The sequence below is a fragment of the Callithrix jacchus genome, chromosome 4 (assembly GCF_049354715.1).
Source record: "Callithrix jacchus isolate 240 chromosome 4, calJac240_pri, whole genome shotgun sequence".
NCBI lineage: Eukaryota > Metazoa > Chordata > Mammalia > Primates > Cebidae > Callithrix > Callithrix jacchus.
The window spans coordinates 95,803,791-95,825,093 of NC_133505.1; the positions used below are offsets into that span (position 1 = coordinate 95,803,791).

Sequence of the window (21,303 nt, forward strand, 5' to 3'; positions counted from 1 at the left end):
CAGTAAGCATATAATTCACCTTAAAAAACAGTTCTGACTTCAGCTCATGTTTTAGCCCTGTCACCCCACGATCCCATCTGATTACCAACAGCTGAAAAAACCTAAAAATTTAAGACATTGAATGCTAAACGCAAAAGACATGGTAACATAGTGCATTTATTAAGGTGCACCTATGAGGAGCATTACTGTGCACAAGATTTATTATCTATTAAAATCACATTAATCACCTGATCCCAGAAGTTCGAGGCTACAATAAACTATAATCATGACATGGCACTGAAGTCTGGGGTGACAGAGTGAGACACTGTCTTGGGGAGGGGAGGGGGAATCACATCAACAAAAAAATGTCAAACACAAGGCAAACAAACCTCTCAGGCACGTACCTGTTGAGTCTTTCCAAGACAGAGTCATCAGCCAGGGAGATCTCATCCAAGAGGAAAAAGCCATCCTCCTTCATGGCCTGAACCAGAGGCCCATCGTACCACTCAAAGAGTCTTGATGTGTCAATTTCTTCCTATAATTTGAAAACGTGGGGAAAATTAAAGGGCAGATAATTCCACAAGACAATATACATGCAGCTGGCTGGTGTCTCCAGGGCTGAAACATGCATTCTGAGGAAGATAAGAATCTGAGAACAGGAGATAGAACTTGCACACCTGAATGCACGCCACAGCCCTTGTAGACCAGTGAAAATATGCAAATATGCACATTTAACCAAACCAGAACCCAGCTCCAGAAACCCCACCATGAATATAACCCCATCACTGACTCATGAAAAGCCAACTGCAGTTTTTTAAATGAATAGGAACACCTGCTGCTGGACAAACCTTTTCATCTGGCTTCTGTCTCACTGGCCGCAGACCACCGAGGAAGTCTGATGTCTCCATGTGTAAGTGGCAGCTGACAGAGTATAATTTCTGATTTGTCAAGGCTGCAAACACCTGACAGATAGTAGTTTTCCCACACCTGTTAGAGATATGCAACTAATTAACAAGGCATGTCTTTCAAATATACATCCATAAACACTCCCATCAGCAAAAGAGAAGAACCACGATTTGTCAAGGCTGCAAACACCTGACAGATAGTAGTTTTCCCACACCTGTTAGAGATATGCAACTAATTAACAAGGCATGTCTTTCAAATATACATCCATAAACACTCCCATCAGCAAAAGAGAAGAACCACTGTGAGAGTCTCACTGCAGCAGCAGAGAGTCCTGGCCAATGCAGAACCTCAAACCCAGGCTCAGGCACCCCTCTGCATGACTGCACACTCCTATATTCCTTATCCAGAAGGCAGGTACTGCATAAATTCCATCCTAGTTCTATCAACAGCCACCGGCTGGGCATGGTGGCTCATTCCTGTAACCCCAGCACTTTGGGAGGCTGAGGCGGGTGGATCACCTGATGTCAGGAGTTCAAGACCAGCATGGCCAACATGACAAAGCCCCATCTCTACTAAAAATACAAAAAATTAGCCAGGCGCTGTGGCTCATGCCTGTAATCCCAGCACTTTGGGAGGCTGAGGCAGGCAGATCACGAGGTCAGGGGTTCAAGACCAGCCTGACCAACATGGTGAAACCTGGTCTCTGCTTAAAAATACAAAAATTAGCCAGATGTAGTGGTGCACACCTGTAATCCCAGCTACTTGGGAGGCTGAGGCAGGAGAATTGCTTGAACCCGGGAGGTGGAGGTTGCGGTGAGCCAAGAGGGCACCATTGCACTCTAGCCTGGGCAACAGAGGGAGACTCCATCTCACAAAGAAAAAAATTAGCCAGCGTGGTGGTACGCATCTGCAGTCCCAGCTACTTCAGAGGCTGAAGCAGGAAGACCATTTGAACCTAGGCGGCAGAGGTTGCAGTGAGCTGAGATTATACCAGTGCACTCCAGCCTGGGCAACAAAGTGAGACTCCGTGTCAAAAACAAAACAAAAATAAACAAAAACCCATCACGGGATGGTAAAGAAATCTAATCCTTACAGACTTTATAGACTTTCAAGACTAGTTTATCCGCTCTTCTCTACACATATGTAGAATGACTCTCACTGTTTAAAAGAACTAAATAAACAAAAACTGCCCTCAATGCAATGAAGCAAAAAATCATTCTTGCCGGGTACAATGGCTCAGGCCTGTAATCCCAACACTTTGGGAGGCCAAGGCAGGAGGATCACTTGGGTCCAGGAGTTTGAGACCAGTATGGACAACAAAATGAGACTCCCGTCTTCTTTTGTTTTTTAAAAGGTAGGGCTTCACTCCTGCTGCCCAGGCTGGATTGCAATGGCACGATCTTAGCTCAGTGCAACCTCTGCCTCCCAGGCTCAAGCAGCGATTCTTCTGCCTCAGCCTCCCAAATAGCTGGGACTACAGGCAGACACCAACACAGCCAGCTAATTTTCGTATTTTAGTAGAGACGGTGGTGTTTTGCCATGTTGCCCAGTCTGGTCTCTAACTCCTGAGCTTAAGTGATTCACCTGCCTTGGCCTCCCAAAGTTTTGGGATTATAGGCATGAACCACTACACCTGGCTGAAACTCTGACTTCACAAAAAAATTTAAAAATTAGCCAAATGTGGTGGTGTGTGCCTGTAGTCCCAGTTACTTGGGAGGCTGAGCCAGGAAGATTACTTGAGTCCAGGAAGTTAAGGCTGCAGTGAGCCATGACTGTACCACTGCACTCCAGCCTGGACAGCAGAGTGAGAACCCATCTCTGAAAACAATAATAATAAGGTCGTTCTTTTCCATAAAAAAAGATCTAGTCTGAAGGCAGAGAAAAGTAAACAGTAACAGATCTTAATTTCTTCTTTAAAAAAAAAAAAAAAAGAAAAAAATGAAGAAGGAAAAAAAGAGGGATTAATACTTTCATGAGTTCTTCAGCAATAACTCAAGTAGTCCTGTGGAACTGAAATGAACCCTCACAAGTCACTGTCATAGATCCTTACCCAGTGTCTCCAACCAGCAGCACCGGCTCACCAAATTCCAACGCCCTTCCCACCAGCATCGCGAGTCTCCGCATGCCCTCTGTCCACACGATGTGGCCAAAGTTAGACTCCAATGTGGACAACTGGGTAGACAATGTACCTATCCAAGGAAAAAAATATTTAGATTCTAATGAGTACAACTCAAATCAAACTCTGGGGATTGTGGCCTACTCACCCAGCAACTTTAGGACATTTTCCTTGGAGAAAAGAGATTGAGGACACAATTTTTTCTTGAAATGTTTCTCCAGGACTTCTTGTATCACATCAACTTCCTCCTGCTTCCTAACTCGACCTGCTAGAAGCATATAACCTGGGAGGAGGAGGAAGAGGAAGAGAGGAATCATCAAGTTGCAAACACCAAGGGGTATTGAGAATATGGAGCAATAGCAACTCTCATACACTGCTGGTGGGGTAGAAATCTGAAGAACTACATGGGAAAACTGGGAGGGCCTATTACAACCAACCATACTATGCCTCAGCAATATGACTTCTAGTATCCCCAAACACAAATGAACACATGTGGGTCAAAAGACATACACGGAAATGTTCGGAGAAGCTTTACTACTGATAGCTAAAAAATTAAAATGATCCAAATGTCCATAACCAAGAGAATGAATAAACAAACTGTGGTATCTCCATACAATAGATTACCAAATACAAATACAAAGAAAAAAGCAGAAAGAAGAATGAAGTCCTGATATACATAATGGCATGACTGATTCTCACATCAGGTTTAGTGAAAACCAGAACCCAGAGAGTACATAGTGCATAATGTCAGCTAGCTGAAGCTCAAGGACAAGCAAAATTCTGTTCAATCAGATTAGTAGTGATAATCAGATAGAAGTCAATTAGTGGTAACAGTAGTCAGGGTAGTGGTTACCTCCACTGGCAAGAGACCTACTTAAGTGAGTTATTGAAAATATTCTACACGTTGGTCTAGGTGATGCTTTATATGGGAAAATACTTTACTGCATGTTACACTTCAATAAAAAAAGTTTTTAAAAAAGTATTCACCTTTTTTTTTTTTTTGAGACAGAGTCTCGCTCCATTGCCAGGCTGGAGTGCAGTGTCATGATCTCAGCTCACTGCAACCTCCGCCTCCCGGGTTCAAGCAATTCTCCTGCCTCAGCCTCCCAAGTAGCTGAGACTACAGGTACACGCGACCACGCCCAGCTAATTTTTGTATTTTTAGTAGAGACAGGGTTTCACCATGTTGGCCAGGATGGTCTCGATCTCTTGATCTCAAGATCTGCCTGCCTCAGCCTCCCAAAGTGTTAGGATTACAGGCGTGAGCCACTGCGCTAGGCCAAAAAGTATTCCTCTCCTTTTGATTTGCGTAGCCAAAAAAAAGAAAAAAGAAAAAAAGTATTCCTCTGCCTAAATATTCTTTACAAGTAGAGAAAAAAATCTCTTGTACTAGTTTTATATACTTGTCTTACTTATTAACTAACCCATTCATCAGGACTTTTCAAATCAGAAGATTCCCAAACACTTTGTATCCTATCACAAACAGTAACAAATTCTTCCCATGCATTAAAGGAAAACAACATAACCTGGGTCTTGTATTATATAAATTCTGTGTCTCAGAATGCTGATGTTTTCTGACAAATCAGCTTACTGTACATGTGTAAGGCACTAGCCAGGCTATCTGTGGTGACACTGCAGAAAAATGGCCCACAAAGCTATCATCAACCATCCGCCTAAACTCCCAAAGAGGCTATACCATATCCTGACTCCCATAGGTGCTACCTGAAGCCAAGAGTAAGAAGACCCTAGCAATCAGTCCTTATTAGCATGGAGGCTGGCAGGAATAAGATCACTTAGAAAAGCAGTTAGAACTGGAGGGAGGGCCAGGGGTGGTGGCTCACGCCTGTAATCCCAGCACTTTGGGAGGCCGAGGCGGGTGGATCACGAGGTCAAGAGATCAAGACCATCCTGGCCAACATAGTGAAACCCCGTCTCTACTAAAATATAAAAAATTAGCTGGGCGTGGTGGCATGCATCTGTAGTCCCAGCTGCTTGGGAGGCTGAGGCAGGAGAACTGCTTGAACCCAGGAGGCAGAGGTTGCAGTGAGCGGAGATCACGCCACTGCACTCCAGCCTGGCACCTGGCGACAGAACGAGACTCTGTCTCAAAAAAAAAAAAAAAAAAAAAAAGAACTGGAGAAAAACAGGCTCTCTGGAATACCTAGTCAAATGTATACATCAATCACAATCTGAGGCAAGATTTGTTTTAATAAAAAGTTTCAACATTTAACATAACTATACACTGAGAACATTTGACTGAAAACCTACCATCATTGGCTAAGTACTGCAGCCAGTCATACTCCTTCTCAGTCTGCTCAGCCAATCTGTATCTCTCAGCCCATCGGAACAGATCACGAAGGGTGATGAAGCCCTGCTTTCCAGCAAACACTGATGAACTTCTGCGATAGGACTGTTAAAGTATCAAAACCAATGAAAAAGGACATTAGCTGCAATGCACAGTAAGCCTGTGGTACAACATATATAAAATTCCTAACAAATTTACACTCCCATTAAAATGATTTCATTCCACTGAATAAGATTAATTTTTAATGTTAATATTCTGAAGAAAAATGTTCAAATTCACATTTAAGTTAAGAATATAAAATGGAATTCCACGTTTCTTATGCCACATAGAAAAAGATGATTAATAGTAATGCAAATGATGGCAAAGATGCAGGAAGATTAGTGAAACAATGTGGGACCATAATGGTAGGAGTCTTGATTATTATTAGCTTTCTAAAAAGCAGTTTGACAATATATACTTTCTGATAAAGAATACTTTTAACCCTATAAGATAAATGGAATTTTTAAAGATCAGCTATAGCTTTGCAGTTGACAAGGGGGAGCCACGAAGAATGGATCTCTAAAATTATGTCTGTTGAAGGACTATAACCGTTTAAAAACCAAAACTGCAGTTTTCCCTAAGTCAAATTACATTCTAAACAAAATGCTTCAATACTGTACACAAATACAAAATCATATGTAAATATCAGAAAAATTTTAATGATGTCAAATTGTTGATTGATAAAAGAAAACTAAAAATTTATATTAGTGGGAAGCATTTAAAAGACCTCTACTTGAAGGCCAAGAACCGTGATTCACACCTATAATCCCAATACTTTGGGAGATCAAGGTGGGTGGACACCTTGAGCCCAGGCGTTTGAGACTAACCAGGGCAACACGGTGAAACCTTGTCGCTAAACAAAAAAATTTAGCCGGACATGGCAGTGCACACCTGTGGTCCCAGCTACTAAGCAGTGAGGAGTCAGAGATGAGAGGATCATCTGAGCCCAGAAGGTCGAGGCTGCAATGAGCTATGACTGTGCCACCACACTCCAGCCAGGACAGTAGAGTGAGACCCTGTCTCACCCAAAAAAAGAAAAGAAAAACAAAAAAACCTCCACCTGAAAAAATATATAAACACATTCTTTTTTCTAACAAAAGAAGCCATGAGTTTTGATCACCAAATATAATCAACACATTCCATTTGAAACTAAGTTCAGTGATAAGGAAATGAAATACCTGAAGATCCAGCAAGACTTTAACCAACTTGCTGCAATAGGAGGGTGGCAAACTACAGCGCTTGTGCAAGATTGTTTCCAACTCAGAGCTAGGTAACTCATCAAAGTGCAATTCCACAAACCGATTCCTGAAGGCTCTAGAAAGCACCTAGACAAAGCATAGAAAGAATTCAGTAAAAGGTACCTTTTAATCTCCAATATGGAGGCTCTGGCATTCACCATAAAATATTAAAATAGAGGTAAAAGCACCTCATTCTTACTAAGAAAAATCTATGATCTGATTTAACAAATTAAAGGAAGGGGACAAATGTTACATACCTTTCTGCCTCCATAAAGTCCTGGGGGATTTTGCGTGGCAAAAAGCATAAACCGAGGGTGTGCTTTAACAACTTCCTGTGTTTCTGTTACAAGCAATTCACGGTTATCATCCAACAGCCTATTCAGTGCCTCTAATACATCGGTAGGAGCCAAATTTAATTCATCTAAAATAATCCAATAGCCTTTTCTCATGGCATCAATAAGAACACCTAGGAAGAAACAAACACCAAAAACTAGTGTATAAATCAGTCCAAAGTTTTAAAATGTACAAATCCTAGGTTATCATTAAATTTCAAAGCAAATTACTTTCTGTAGCTAGTCTTGCCCCAAAACAAATTATGACAATGAAGATCAAGGAGGAACAATTTTCAATTAAAATAGTCCCTTTTCCCCACAGCCAAGGCTGACAAATACCTTGTTCCTTGTTTAATTTCTCCCTGCAGTCTAATTTCATTTAAATCACCACATTCTTGTATCTATTCCCAACTTCCTTTTGGCTAACACTAACCCCAGTCTCTGAATCCCTAGAAAATAAAGCAGCAGTTCAATTCCCCTCTTGAAAGTTTGGCCCTATATACAGCCAGCAAGATTAACAGAACCTAAAGAATGCACGCCACCTATGCATCGCCCCTTAATTGTTTGCAGCTCAGGCACCAAGAAAAGCCACCTGTTACAGCAAAGGTCCATGTGCCTCAGTCGGAAGGGCTAACACTCACTCCATTCTCTGAATCCCTAGGAAAATGAAGCAGCAGCCAGGCATGGTGGCTCACACCTGTAATCCCAGCACACTGGGAGGCCAAGGTGGGCAGATCATCTGAGGTCAGGAGTTAGAGACCAGCCTGGCCAACAGGATGAAACCCCATCTCTAAAAAAAATAAAATAAAATGAAAATGAAGCAGCAGTTCAACCCCTATCTTAAAAATTTGGCTCTAGTCTTATATATAGCCAGCAAGATTAGCAGAGCATAAAGAAAGCCAGCACCTTGTACATCCTCCTTAACTATCTATATAGCTCAGGCATCAAGAAAATCCAGTTGTTACAGCAAAGGTCCATGTGCCTCAATTAGAAAGGATGAAGAATAATATTACTAACGGAAATGTGTCTGAAAGAATGAACACCTATGTCCATGGAATGGAATCTTAACCCTACCTTCTTTAAAGACAAGCTTCCCTGAGGAGTCAGATGTGTAACAACCAATGTACTCCTGAATGTCCGTGTGTTCATGATTGTTAATACGCACACAGTGGTTGCCAGTAGCTGCAGCCAGCCACTGGATGAGGCTTGTTTTACCAACTGATGTCTCTCCCTGAATCAGCACTGGATAGGTTCTGTAAAAGATTAGCCAATTAAGCAACTTGAAAAAACAAAAAAAAAAATACAAAGCTGAGAAACCAGAGCTGAGTAATAGTTTGTTTTGTTTGACACAGGGTTTCACTGTCACCCAGGCTGAAGTGTGGTGGTGCAATCACAGCTCACTGCAGCCTCGACCTCCCAGGCTCAAGTGAACCTCCCACGGCAGCCTCCTGAGTAGCTGGGACTACAGGCATGCACCTCCAAGCCCAGCTAAATTCTGTATTTTTTGCCAAGACAGAGTTTTGCTATGTTGCTGATGCTGGACTCAAACCGCTAAGCTCAAGTGATCCAACCACCTCGGCCTCCCAGACTGCTGGGATTACAGGCATGAGCCATTGCACCTGGTCAAGTATTCTTTTTTGTTTTGTTGTTGTTGTTGTTTTTAAACAGAATGACTACATCATTTAACAGCATCATTAAAAGAGCACTTTCTCTCTCTTTTTTTTTTTTACATTTCTGGAAATTTCAAGAAACAAAAGAAGGTTTTTAGATCCATACACTGAGAAGTTTCTCTGTAAACATTATTCCTCAAAAAAATACTAAGGAAAGCAATTCCAACTCTGCTGGCAAAACCTGTGAGAAACTGAAAGTAGAACTGTTACTCATTCACCCAATAATTTGTAGTAAGTATTCATCAGCAAAAGACAACTTTAAAGATAGATAAAATCATCTGCATCCACAGTGCTCCCTCCAAAGGTGCAACTAGAAACAATGTTTTCTACCAGGAAAAAGCTATAGTACTACTTTAGTAAGTAATTATTCACTTGGCCAAAGAATAAGAATAAAGCTTTTTGAAAGTTAAGGAAGTTAGACCAAACTGTCATCAATGCCTTTGCCTGCATCAAGTCCAGGGCAGCAAGAAAAAAGCCCACACACCCTGCAGAGACAACTCGGACTACATCTCTCAGGTTCAGCTTCACAGAAGGTGTCAGAATGTACGTCTCATCTATTGTAGGCTCCTTGTCTCCCACTGAAATCCAGTAGCCTTCAACTTGGATAAGCCGACCTCCTTTTGGCTCAGGAATAGGCTGAAAGACACAGAAGTTCAAGGAGTAACCCACAACTTCAACAACTAAGGCATTCTTTCAGAGTAGGAAAAGAGCTACTTGTTGAACAAGCTGTCTTCTTCTGGGTACTTTCAACATTGAAATCCATGGGTGAAATATGAACATAAAATTATGAGGAATGAAAACAAAATGGTATTATGTACTGGTTTTAAAGCTGAAGTAGAGTAGGTAGGTTTGGGAAAAAAACAATTGAAATCAAAACCATTTCCCAAATGGTTTATGAATCAGTTCTCTTCTCTCACATATTAAAATGCCCACTCTAAGAATTTTGATCAAAAACATGAATTTCATATAAACCATGTTCCAAAAAGAGGGCCAGTGTTGTACTAAGGAAAGAGCTTTTGCACTATTATACTCCGGATCCCCTAGAGGACATTAAAAATAAAACTGACTTTTCAGAGCAACCAGCCCATTAAGGATAAGATTGTGGATGATGGCATAACTTTTCTGAGATATAGTGTAAGTTCTTGGTTCGATTATACAAATTCCCATTTTTCTAAGTAAAAAATGGTTAAACTGTGGTCAAATCTATAACTATGGAAAAGTACTCTTCTAGAGCATTTGGTCACCAGATTTCAAGCTACAAGTCTAGGCGCCCTGCTCAGTTGAGTTGAGAAGCAATGGGGGAAACAGGGAATGGAGTTTTTAAGTTTCTATCACACTGAGGCACACACACACACAAAATGATCAACTGGAGGAGACCAGTATTTGATTACAATAATGGTAAAAGCAAACCTGAGTCTTTTCTCAATATTTTTACAATTTGCCAAAAGTATTTACACTTCTATTACTAGTATGATTTTTTGAAAGACAGTGTCCAAAGAAACCCCCAAGTCCCAAGGGCTCTCTCTTCCTAATGAATAAGCAATCAACACATAAACAGGCCAATTTACATGATGATTGTGAGCCACTTTCTCAGCCTCTTTCAGTCACATGCTATTTTGTAATTTCCTGTTAAATCCAAAATGGCTATTATTTATAACAGTGACCCCACTACTACCCCCCCAAAAAAGGCCCAACCATCAATTCGAAGGCATAGATTATACCTAACTGTGTAATTAAACTATGTAAATAGTAAAATTATGGTGTACCCATCCAGTGAAATGCTATGTGACCCTTAGAAGGCATGTCATAATGAACTCTGGTACATAAAATGGAAATAAATACAAGATTCAGTTAGGTTAAAAAGAAAAGCTACAGAATATTCTTATGGGCCGGGCATGGTGACTCACACCTGTAATCCAGCACTTTGGAAGACTGAGGCGGGCAGATCACTTGACGTCAGAAATTCAAGACCAGCCTAGCCAACATAGTGAAACCCAGTCTCTACTAAAAACGTAAATATGAGCTGGGCATGGTGGCGTGCACTTGTAATCCCCGCTAATCGGGAGGTGGAGACATGAGAATCGCTTGACCCAAGGAGGGGGAGGAGGCAGTTAGCCAAGATTAAACCAATGTACTCCAGCCTGAGCAACAGAGCAAGACTGTTTCTCAAAAAAAATATATATATATATTCTTATGAGACAGTCCCACTTACATTAAATACATACTAGAATTTACCTCAATAAATCAACAAACACATATCAAAATTTGGATATGTAAGAAAATAAAATATACACATCATATAATCTATCTGGAAAGGATTATCCACAGTATTTAAATCTCCAAAGAGCATGCTTATTGGAAACTTTCACCATCTAAACATATGTTTCTATAATATTTAAACTTTTTGCAAGAGATTACTTTTATAATTAAAAATTTATGTGTAAAAAAAAAAAAACAAACAGCTGAAAATTTGGTAATTCGGCCTTTCATATATAACAAGTCAAAAATAACAAAAGAATATACCTGCTTTAGCAGACTCTTGGCATTGCCAGAGACAATGTGTTGACAGATGAGCTTCTGAACTATTGGGTATGATGCCCTGTCAAGCTGTGTTAAGAAACCCAAACAAAAACCCTAGAGAGAAAACACAAATATGCATAATGCTAAGTGACCTTCTGCAATAACAACCAAACTTATTTTCAGAACAAAATTTAACCTCTTGGGTGATGCTGCTTTCCAACTTTTAAATATAGTAATATTTAAATATAGTAATATACCCTGTCTCTATGTATAATTAAAAATAAAAATGTTTAAGATAAACAGTAAAATATTTAATTTAAAAGGGGAGAGTAGGTCTGGTATGAAGTATTCTGGGCTGATATGCCTAACTGGAAAGCACAGGCATCCTGGCATATGCATCCCTATTCCTTCCTTCCCATGAACCCATTCATCAAGCTCATATCCTGTCAAACAGACTTCAGAAAGACCTCATAGAGTGAGCGCTGAATGCTGCCACATGGATTGGAGGCTGCAAATCGCAGGGCCCGGCACAGAGTCCGAAGGCTATAGTGAGGTCTATGTCCAGTGCCATCCAGCAGTTTGGTCCCAGACTCTTTCCGCAAAGCTGCGTAGAAGCTACAAACAGAATAAAGGTGATTTTATTTACTAATGAGTATCTATTATTATCAATTCTCTACAGAAAATCCAAAGGACATTTTTAGATGCAGAAATGGTCATGCTTGCGTGCAACTTCCTAGGGCATGAAATATCTCAGTCTCTTTTAAATCTACTTTTCACATACTGAGAGCTATCTTTCAAAACAATAAAATGAAGATCTATCCATTTCTTTATGGAAACTGGGAAATGCAATGTGTAATTCTCTAGCAAAAAGGTACTGATGTGAGAAGCGCCGGGCATGGTGGCACATGCCTGTAATCCCAGCTACTTGGGAGGCTGAGGCAGGAGAATCACTTGTACTTGGGAAGAGAAGGTTGTGGTGAGCTGACATCGTGCCATTACACTTCAGCCTGGGCAACAAGAGCAAAAGTCCATCTAAAAAAATTTTTTAAAAAAGAAACTCCAGGCCGGGCATGGTGGCTCAAGCCTGTAATCCCAGCACTTTGGGAGGCCAAGACGGGTGGATCACGAGGTCGAGAGATTGAGACCATCCTGGTCAACATGGTGAAACCCCGTCTCTATTCAAAATACAAAAAATTAGCTGGGCATGGTGGCACATGCCTATAATCCCAGCTACTCGGGAGGCTGAGGCAGGAGAACTGCCTGAACCCAGGAGGCGGAGGTTGCGGTGAGCCGAGATAGCACCATTGCACTCCAGCCTGGGTAACAAGAGCGAAACTCCGTCTCAAAAGAAAAAAAAAAAAAAAAAAAAAAAGAAACTCCGTCTTTACTAAAAATAGAAAATTAGCTGGGCATGGCAGTGCATGCCTGTAATCCCAGCTACTCGGGAGGCTGAGGCAGGAGAATTGCTTGAACCCATGAGGTGGAGGTTTCAGTGAGCCGAGATTGTACTCACTGGGCAACAAGAGTGAAACTCCATCTGGGCAACAAGAGTGAAACTCCGTCTCAAAAAAATTTTAAAAAAAAGGTGAGAAGCTTATGTGTTCCAGAGTCTGCTCAAGCTTAAGGGGCATATAAAGCAAAATGGGGATGAATAAAGACACAGAAAAAAAGAATGCATGGTGTTTCACAAGACTATGAATCTGGCTATAATCAATACTGACAAAATGCTAAAAAACAGGAGGATACAATAGGCAATACTACAGTCACTACCACACTTTAGAAGTCCAGGTGATGACAGGATGGGAGAAGTTTCAGACTGAAACACGAATTTCTGGCATTTTGTGAAATGCATGATCAATTAATACCTCAAGATCAAATGTAACCAAGTATGCATCACAGATGAAATCCAAGTTCCTGACCAAATGGGCTTTGTCTTACCTCTTTGCTGTCTAAAAAATACTTTTTCTTTTGTAGAAAGAATCTATGTTTCGGAACTGGGTTTTTAATATATGGAACACTTACTACTTATACTATCAGTATTTTATAAGGGCCTCATTTTATCTCCTTATCTCTTTAGATAAAATAAGGCACTTATAAAAGCTTACTTTTAGCATCTGGAATCATAACTATATGTATTTATACTTTTGTCCAAATATTCTTGGCTAACAAAGGGTATTCCAATTTAGGGTGTGGTGTGGAAAACCATTCTGAAGTATTCTAAACAAACGCCTCCTTGACTACTCTATTTAATATAGGATTTCAAGGCCAGGTGCTGTAGCTCATGCCTGTATTCCCAGCACTTTGGGAGGCTAATGATCACAGATCACTTGAATCCAAGAGTTCAAGACCAGCCTGTACAACAAAGCAAAGCTCCTGTCTCCACCAAAAAAAAAAAAAAAAAAAATCGAAAAAGTAACAGAACTCCAACTCTTCATTTTCTTAAACCGTACTCAGCTTTATATATAATTTCTCTTCACACATCACAACCTGTATTATTCCTCTAGAATTAAAGCTCAATGAGAAGAAGCAGGATTTTGTCTGTCTTACTCATAGCTATATCCCTAGCACCAAGGCACTCTAAATATTTGTATTAAAGAAGAGAAAAAACACAAATACACAGTAAAACACTAATATTACCCTGTTTCGATCCCTTTACATGTTATATTTCTTTCCAGAGAACAGGCAAGTTAAGTCACTGGCCCAGAACGACACAATTAGTTTCTCATAGAACCAATGCTAGAATTGAGGTTATCTGACACAAAAGATTGCACATTGCCCATAATATGGCATTAAAAAAAAGCAGGAATAACAGTCTCAAATTAAAGCACCAAGCCACACAACTACTCTATTATTTGTTAGGCTAAGCTTCCAATAATTCCAAACCTGATGCAATCAATTATCTTAACCCTTTTCTCCCTATCTCCCACATAGGTAGTAAAATATTGCAAATAGAAAAGTAATCTTCAGCTGGGCACGGTGGCTCATGCCTGTAATCCCAGCACTTTGGGAGGCCAAGGTGAGTAGATCACTGGAGGTCAGGAGCTCGACACCAGCCTGACCAACATGGTGAAACCCCGTCTCTACTGAAAATATAAAAATTAGCTGGTGTGGTGACAGGCACCCGTAATCCCAGCTACTTGGGAGGCCGCGGCAGAAGAACTGCTTGAACCTGGGAGGCGGAGGTGGCAGCAAGCTGAGATCGCACCATTGTACTCCAGCCTAGGCGATAAAAGCAAAACACTCTGTCTCAAAAAAAAAGAAAGGAAACTAACCTTCTTCAAGAGAGATCAAAATGCAAGCCATGTACATCTCCAAGAATTCAAACTCTCAGCCATGAATATAAAGGTAATTAGGAAAGCATTACCTGATAGTTTATATATATTCTCTTTTTCTTCTTTTTGTTTTTTCTTTGTTTTCTTTTCAGTTTATATATATTCTCATAGGTGGTGATTTATAGCTTTCTATGTAATTTTTTTTTTTAAAGTTTATATCAGGTTTCAACTTTACAACAGAATCTAAATAATAATCTGGTCATCAGTTTTCTCAAGTTAGAAGTAAAAAAATAATGCTTGTAGCACATTTTCATGTTCAAAGAAAGAGTTTATAAAGACATACCAAAGGGAACCTACTTTATGATTCCTTGCACTGTATTCTTGTTCACACTCAATCCTTTCAGGTAATCTACAATAAGAACCTGTAAGTCTTCTTTGCTTTCCAATTCTTCTACATAAAGTTCTGTGAATCTGTAAGACAATAAATAATAAACACTTTTTAGAAAGTCAATATAACACTGGGCGCGGTGGCTCACGCCTGTAATCCCAGCACTTTGGGAGGCTGAGGCGGGTGGATCACGAGGTCAAGAGATCGAGACCATCCTGGTCAACATGGTGAAACCCCATCTCTACTAAAAATACAAAAAATTAGCTGGGCATGGTGGCGCGTGCCTGTAATCCCAGCTACTCAGGAGGCTGAGGCAGGAGAATTGCCCGAACCCAGGAGGCGGAGGTTGCAGTGAGCCGAGATCGCACCATTGCACTCCAGCCTGGGTAACGAGCGAAACTCCGTCTCCAAAAAAAAAAGTTAATATAACTATGCTGACAATAGAAAAAACATGAAACAGAAGAAGCTATGTCAGCTCATTTTAACTGCTTGTAGTACAAAATGTCTTTCAACCTGACATAGACACTGATCATAAAGGATAATGTAACCATTACCAAAAATATATCATTATTGCTTCTATGCAGTAAGTCTTCCATGTATAGTCCTTAAAAGAAGAAAAAGTTACAAAAATAAGAATTAATTATTCTCATTTTCAGGTGTTTTTTATGATAACTGCATGTTACAAAAAGTAAGTGCAACAAAAAACAAGCCCCCTCACCATCAAAAACAAAACAAAATGGTTGAAAAGAAAACAACTACTTTAATGTAGTTTCTAAAGCTTCCAAAGAAGCTTTTGTTACTTTATAAAAACAGAGAGATCTAATAAAGTTTTAAAGCTATTTTAAAACTCAAAATGAAGTAAATGGTTACCAACAACAAATCTGGTCGGTCATGTGTCTTTTCCCAAATGTCACATAGGTGAAACACCAACAACTAAGTACTTTGTTCACCTCAGTGCTTAGTGATGAAAAATGAAAGAAACTTAGAAGGCATTTTCAGATCATCAGCCTCATCCAAAGAGGACTGTGCTCCTAAAATATACTTACGCCGATATATGTTTTCCTGTTATACTGTGTATGAAATTTTGCTAACAGCCAAACAATTATCTGAGAAAGGAAAGATTTTTATTTTCAACAATATTAACTGTCACACTAGTAACATAAAGAGAAAAATTCTCCAGTGTTCTGGAGATTCCCATATGCCTACCACCTGCACAAACTAGAGGAATACCACAATTCAAGAAATCAAGATTCCTCTATCAGAGGCCAAGAAATTTCAAGCATTGCTCTAAAGTTTCGTTACCTTAATATTACCAATCTATAAATAAAGAGAATCTTAAAAAGAAGGCTTGGTAATCTCAGCACTGTGGAAGGCTGAGGCAGGCAAATCGCTTGAGCCCAGTTAGAGAGCTGCCTGGGCAACACGGCAAAATCCCATCTCTGCTAAAAATACAAAAAAATAGCCAGGTGTCATGGAATGTGCTGGTAATCTCAGCTAATCAGTAATCTGAGGTGGGAGGTGGGAGGACTGCTTGAACAGGGGACTTGCAGTGAGCCAGGATCACACCACCGCCCTCCAACCTGGGCAACACAGCAAGAACTTGTCCCAAAAAAGAAAGTCTCTTAAGAGCCATGTCCTCACCTGTTTCTTATTCCTGGGGGGAGATTTCTTTTGCCTACATCAGTCGCTGGATTCATGCAGGCAAATAAATGGAAGTCAGGATGCCGAACCAGTGGCTCTGTAAGAGAAGATTATAAATTATCAATAAAGGTAATATTAACTCCTGAGAACCCCAGGCCCAGCCAGCCTGGTGCTGGCTGGTCACACCATCCTTGTCTTTTCTGAAACCCCACTGAAATCACTTTCCAGGCCTATATATACAACCTAATCTTATACTGCGGTCTTTTGTGGTTTATGTATTCACTGTTATCTTTTATCAACTATTCACCTGTTATTTTGTAAGTGTGTTTATTAGTCATAACCCAAACACCTTGTCAAATTATATTTTTCTTCTTTACATTCCCCATACCAAAACAGTTCAATACACTTTGCAGAAAATTAATATCTAAGAAATGAACAAATTCCATTGGGAGGCCCACGTCATCCTTCTAATCAAAAAAATAAATAAGTAAATTCTCACTCTAAAGTGGCCATAGGGCTCGACACCACGTCAAATCCCAAGAGATTCAAGTGCTACCTGTGTCTCCTCGATCCAGCAACACTAGGGATCCAGAGGATCCTTCAAGCAAACCACTCAGACATTCTAGTATTTCTGGAGCAGCCAAGTTAATCTCATCCAACAAGATCCACTCTCCTTTCTTTACAGCCTGAACTAATGTACCCTAAAAGAAGATAAAATAAAATGTTAAGAATTTGTGTCAAATAACGGTACACTTGCCAAGAACAGTTATGCAAGCAGGGTTAGAAACAGAGGCAGGGGGTAATCTTTCCCACTTGATGGGCCTATACCTTAACTGCCCATTGGCTGACAGCAGATAGTCAGAGTTAAGGCCAAGTTAATTTTTTAAATGTCCAAAAGGCTCAAGGGAACATCTTTGGGCCTAACAAAAAGATACAATGAATTAAATCCTCTAATTATGTGGATGGTCAGGTAAATAGCGTACATTGTAGTCAGGTGTTTAAAGGCACCCAAAAGCTATTGAAACTCAAAATAAATATAGGATCAGGCTATATCAAGATTAGACAAATGTGTTTAGTGTTTGTCATACACAGCCTTTCACATCTGCTGAATGTCAAAATGAATCATCCCCTGGCTTTAGTACACTAGTGTTATCTCTTCAAATTCTAGATCCTAGAGCAATAAAAACAAATCTAATCATCTACTCAGTTGACACAACATCAAAAACTATTTTACGATTATTAAGCTGCTTTATACTTTTGCAAAAATGCTCCTTCCTAACAAGTAATATACTACAAATTTAATTGAAAACCATAAAACAGAAGAAATATATTAACTCCAGTATATTACTAAGTCATAAAACATAAGCCTTGTTTTGAGAACACAACAATTTAATTGGTTGTTTTAGAATAATCCTATTAAGAATCATTCTGATGACCAAATTTCCCACAACCACAACGTATGGTTGAGTAGACCTTCTCTGTTACTACAACACCATCAAGTAAGACTCCCACTTCCTCTAGGGCTTCATCTAAGGACTGTCACAGAAACAAATTTTTTTTAAATGCCCAAGTCACAAATATTTGACCAAGTTGATCCTTCCTACAGGGTCACAGGACAGCAAACAGTAGAGATGTCCATGACTTGGGATTAAAATTGGGGCACTAGCGTCAACAGCTCCAAATCCCTCTCTCACATTCACACACTCTCTGGGGACACACATGGCAAGAGAAAGACTACAGAGTTCACTAGTTGTCATCAATTGTATCTTTAAAAATAATAATAGATGCAGCAATCTCGCTTCTGGGTACTTCCCAAAAAAATATGAAAACAGTATGTCAAAGGGATGTCTGCATTCCCATGCTCATTCCCACTATGCACAATAGCCAAGATAAAGAATCAACCTATGTTTCCATCAACAGATAAATAAAGAGAATCTTGTATATATACATATATACAAACAATGGAATCTTACTCAGTTTGAAAAAATAAATAAATTTTGTCATTTGCTACAACAAAAACAGAAACAGAACATTATGTTAAGTGAAACAAGCCTAGTGAAGAAAGACAAGTATCGCATGCTCTCACTTATATGTGAAATTTAAAACAACAGAACCCAAAGAAGCAGACAGCAGAATGGTAGAGCTAGCAGAGGCTAGGAGAGTTGGGGAGTATGGAGTAATGAAGGTACAAAGCCTTAATTAGACAGAAAAAATAAACTTTCTCTCCTTTGAGATACATATTGCACAGCATGGTGACCACACTGTAAATGGTAAATAATGTGTTGCACATTTCAAAATTACTAAGGCAGTACATTTCAAATATTCTCATGCCAAAAAATGGTATTTGAGGTGATGAATATGTTAATTAGCTTTAGTTACTCCACTGTATTCACAAATCATAACATCATTTTGTACCCCATATATACAATTATAATTCATTAATTTATACTTTTAAAATTTATATTTAAATAATGATGTTGCTCATTAAGACCTTACAATTGCCATAATTACCATGAAGAACATTTTTCAAAATTTTCCCCAAAAATTATTTCATTAAGACAACACAAAACAGTAACCTGCCTAAAACGTTATATTTTGCATCAAATCAACATTCCTGTAAGCTAAATAACAAAAACAGAAATACCTCTACAAATGCAAACAATAAGGTATTTTCAGTCATTTTCATCTGTTGTTGGGCATGGCTGAGTCTGAGACCAAATGCTTCCCATTTCTCTTTTATGAGTAATCCTAGGAAAGAATAAAGACAAGAATCTAACACACATTTTGAGTTGTAATATATACAACTTCTAAACATAATACAATTAACAAAACACACAAAAATTAAGCACACAAAATACTAAGTCCAAAAACTTACATAATGCTAACTAAATGCCAGACATAACACGAATTAGCTCACGTGTATGCATATATATGTGTTAATTACCTCATTTATCCCTCACACAACCCTCTGGACTAGTTATTCTTATTCCTGCTTTACAGATAAGGAACCACACAGAAGTAAACTAAGCTAGCAAAAGCCTCTTGGCTATGGAATCCAGCTTCTTAGAAACAAGCTTTTTCTGAGGAAATGAGTCTTACTGACTAAATAATACTTGCATATCAGCATTACCAGTCATCTGTTTTTGCAGAAATCATATGAAGAATGGGGGCACAATACTTCATAATTAGTCATTCTGCCAAGTCCTAGAAAGCTCCAATTTGTACTCTTTCTCCAAGAGTAAGAGTATTTACTCTTCCCCAAGACTCTTAATCTATTCACTGAAGCCCAGACTCATGCCCTCCCCCATGGCAGCCTGGGTCACATCCTTACCAGTTTCACTCTCTTTTCCATCCTTGTTAACAGCAGACTTGTATACATGCTGCATTAGTCTCAGGAGATCATGCCACCGTTTCTGTCTGTAACAGGTCTGAATGTGCCCCAAGAACGTAAAGTTTTGTTTCTTGGAAAATGTTTGGGCAAAGAGCTCCTCAAATGCCTCCCGTAAGGGTAGCCAAATAAGCTTATGGTCTACCGGTTTGTAACTGAAACCGACACAGGTAAATGTGATTCACAAATTTCAGAAGTTAACAGAAGTTAGAAAGCATGGCTCGGAAAACAGGAGTAGGTCTCAGATTTCATTTAATCAAAGTCAGAAATACTACTGAAATATTTAAAATCTACATTACAGTTTTAAATTGTAATCTGTTTTCCCCCATTTGAAGGGCCTATAATGAAGGTAAATATGATTATCAAATAAACAGTGCTATGAAAAAAACTAGCTACTCAGACTGGTAACCCCAGCACTTTGGGACACTGAGGCAAGGTCACTTGAGCCCAGGAGTTCAAACCCAGCCTAGGCAACATGGCAAAACCCTGTCTCTACAAAAAAATATAAAAATTAGTCAAACACAGTAGCACACACCTGCAGTCCCAGCTACTTGGAATGGTGAAGTAGGAGGCTTGAGCCCAGGAGGTGGAGGTTACAGTGAACCAAGAACACACCACTGCACTCCAGCCTAGGCAAGAGAGCCAGACCTTATCTCAAAAAAATAAAATTAAAAAAATAAAATGTAAAGTCCTACTTGAATAGTAAAATTCACATCATTTATTTTCCCAACATGTCTAAATAATCATGTATAGGGCATAATAAGAAACCAACCATATTTAATTAAGCTTGACTAAAATCTGAGGAATAAAAATATGAAATTGATTTACTTATATAAATTAAACCCAGCCCACACATTATCAATTAGAAAAAGGGTAGGAGAGAGCAACAATTCGTGCTACCTCCCTGGCAAAAGCTCCAATGAAGCCTTATCTGAGAAAACTTCTTCTATTGCACTGAGCACCCTAGAACCTGTGGTTGTTAACACTAAAAAAACAGTATTTCTTCCCTCATGCAATAAACACAAACATAAGAAAAAAATTTTAAGCCACACTCACCCTCCAAGCAAGTCTGCAGTATCACTTTGTTGATTCATATTAACAACCCTCAAACGGTGGCCTTTTATAAAGAAAGTACAAAAGAGTTACTCCAATAATTTAAAGACTAATAACATCCAGTGTGCTCAAGGCTGTGGAATATGGCAGGGGCTTTTTTATTTTTTGAGAGACAGTCTTGTTCTGTCACCAAGGCTGGAGGTGCAATGGCCCAATCATGGCTCACTGCAGCCTCGACTTCCTGGGCTCAAGTTATCCTTCTGTCTCAGCTTCCCAAGCAGCTGAGACTATATATAGACACATACCACCACACTTGGCTAATTTTTGTATTTTTTTTGTAAAGACAGGGTCTCACGATGTTCCCAGGCTGGTCTTAAACTCCTGGGCTCAAGCAATCCTCCTGCCTCCAGCTCCAAAAGTGCTAGGATTAGAGGCATGAGCGAGCCACTGTACTCA

General features: G+C 39.5%; 1 protein-coding gene across 5 annotated transcripts in view; it reads right to left on the reverse strand.

Annotated features, from left to right (window-relative positions):
• Positions 1–21,303, reverse strand: part of MDN1 (midasin AAA ATPase 1) — a 185,725-nt gene that overhangs the window by 109,016 nt on the left and 55,406 nt on the right. For all 5 annotated transcript variants that reach the window (XR_008480744.2, XM_008994773.5, XM_078369784.1 and 2 more), the window contains exons 15-31: positions 20,851–20,911; positions 19,738–19,949; positions 19,051–19,154; positions 16,963–17,107; positions 16,407–16,503; positions 14,735–14,848; positions 11,573–11,720; positions 11,109–11,219; positions 9,070–9,221; positions 7,990–8,168; positions 6,841–7,049; positions 6,524–6,670; positions 5,270–5,411; positions 3,150–3,284; positions 2,936–3,074; positions 828–966; positions 384–514 (exon numbers count right to left, since the gene is read on the reverse strand). Coding sequence is in view for 4 of the 5 variants with exons in the window: in XM_008994773.5 (XP_008993021.2) it covers positions 384–514; positions 828–966; positions 2,936–3,074; positions 3,150–3,284; positions 5,270–5,411; positions 6,524–6,670; positions 6,841–7,049; positions 7,990–8,168; positions 9,070–9,221; positions 11,109–11,219; positions 11,573–11,720; positions 14,735–14,848; positions 16,407–16,503; positions 16,963–17,107; positions 19,051–19,154; positions 19,738–19,949; positions 20,851–20,911 (2,365 nt within the window). In the remaining variant the exon portion in view is untranslated. The remainder of the gene's footprint in view (positions 1–383; positions 515–827; positions 967–2,935; positions 3,075–3,149; positions 3,285–5,269; positions 5,412–6,523; positions 6,671–6,840; positions 7,050–7,989; positions 8,169–9,069; positions 9,222–11,108; positions 11,220–11,572; positions 11,721–14,734; positions 14,849–16,406; positions 16,504–16,962; positions 17,108–19,050; positions 19,155–19,737; positions 19,950–20,850; positions 20,912–21,303) is intronic.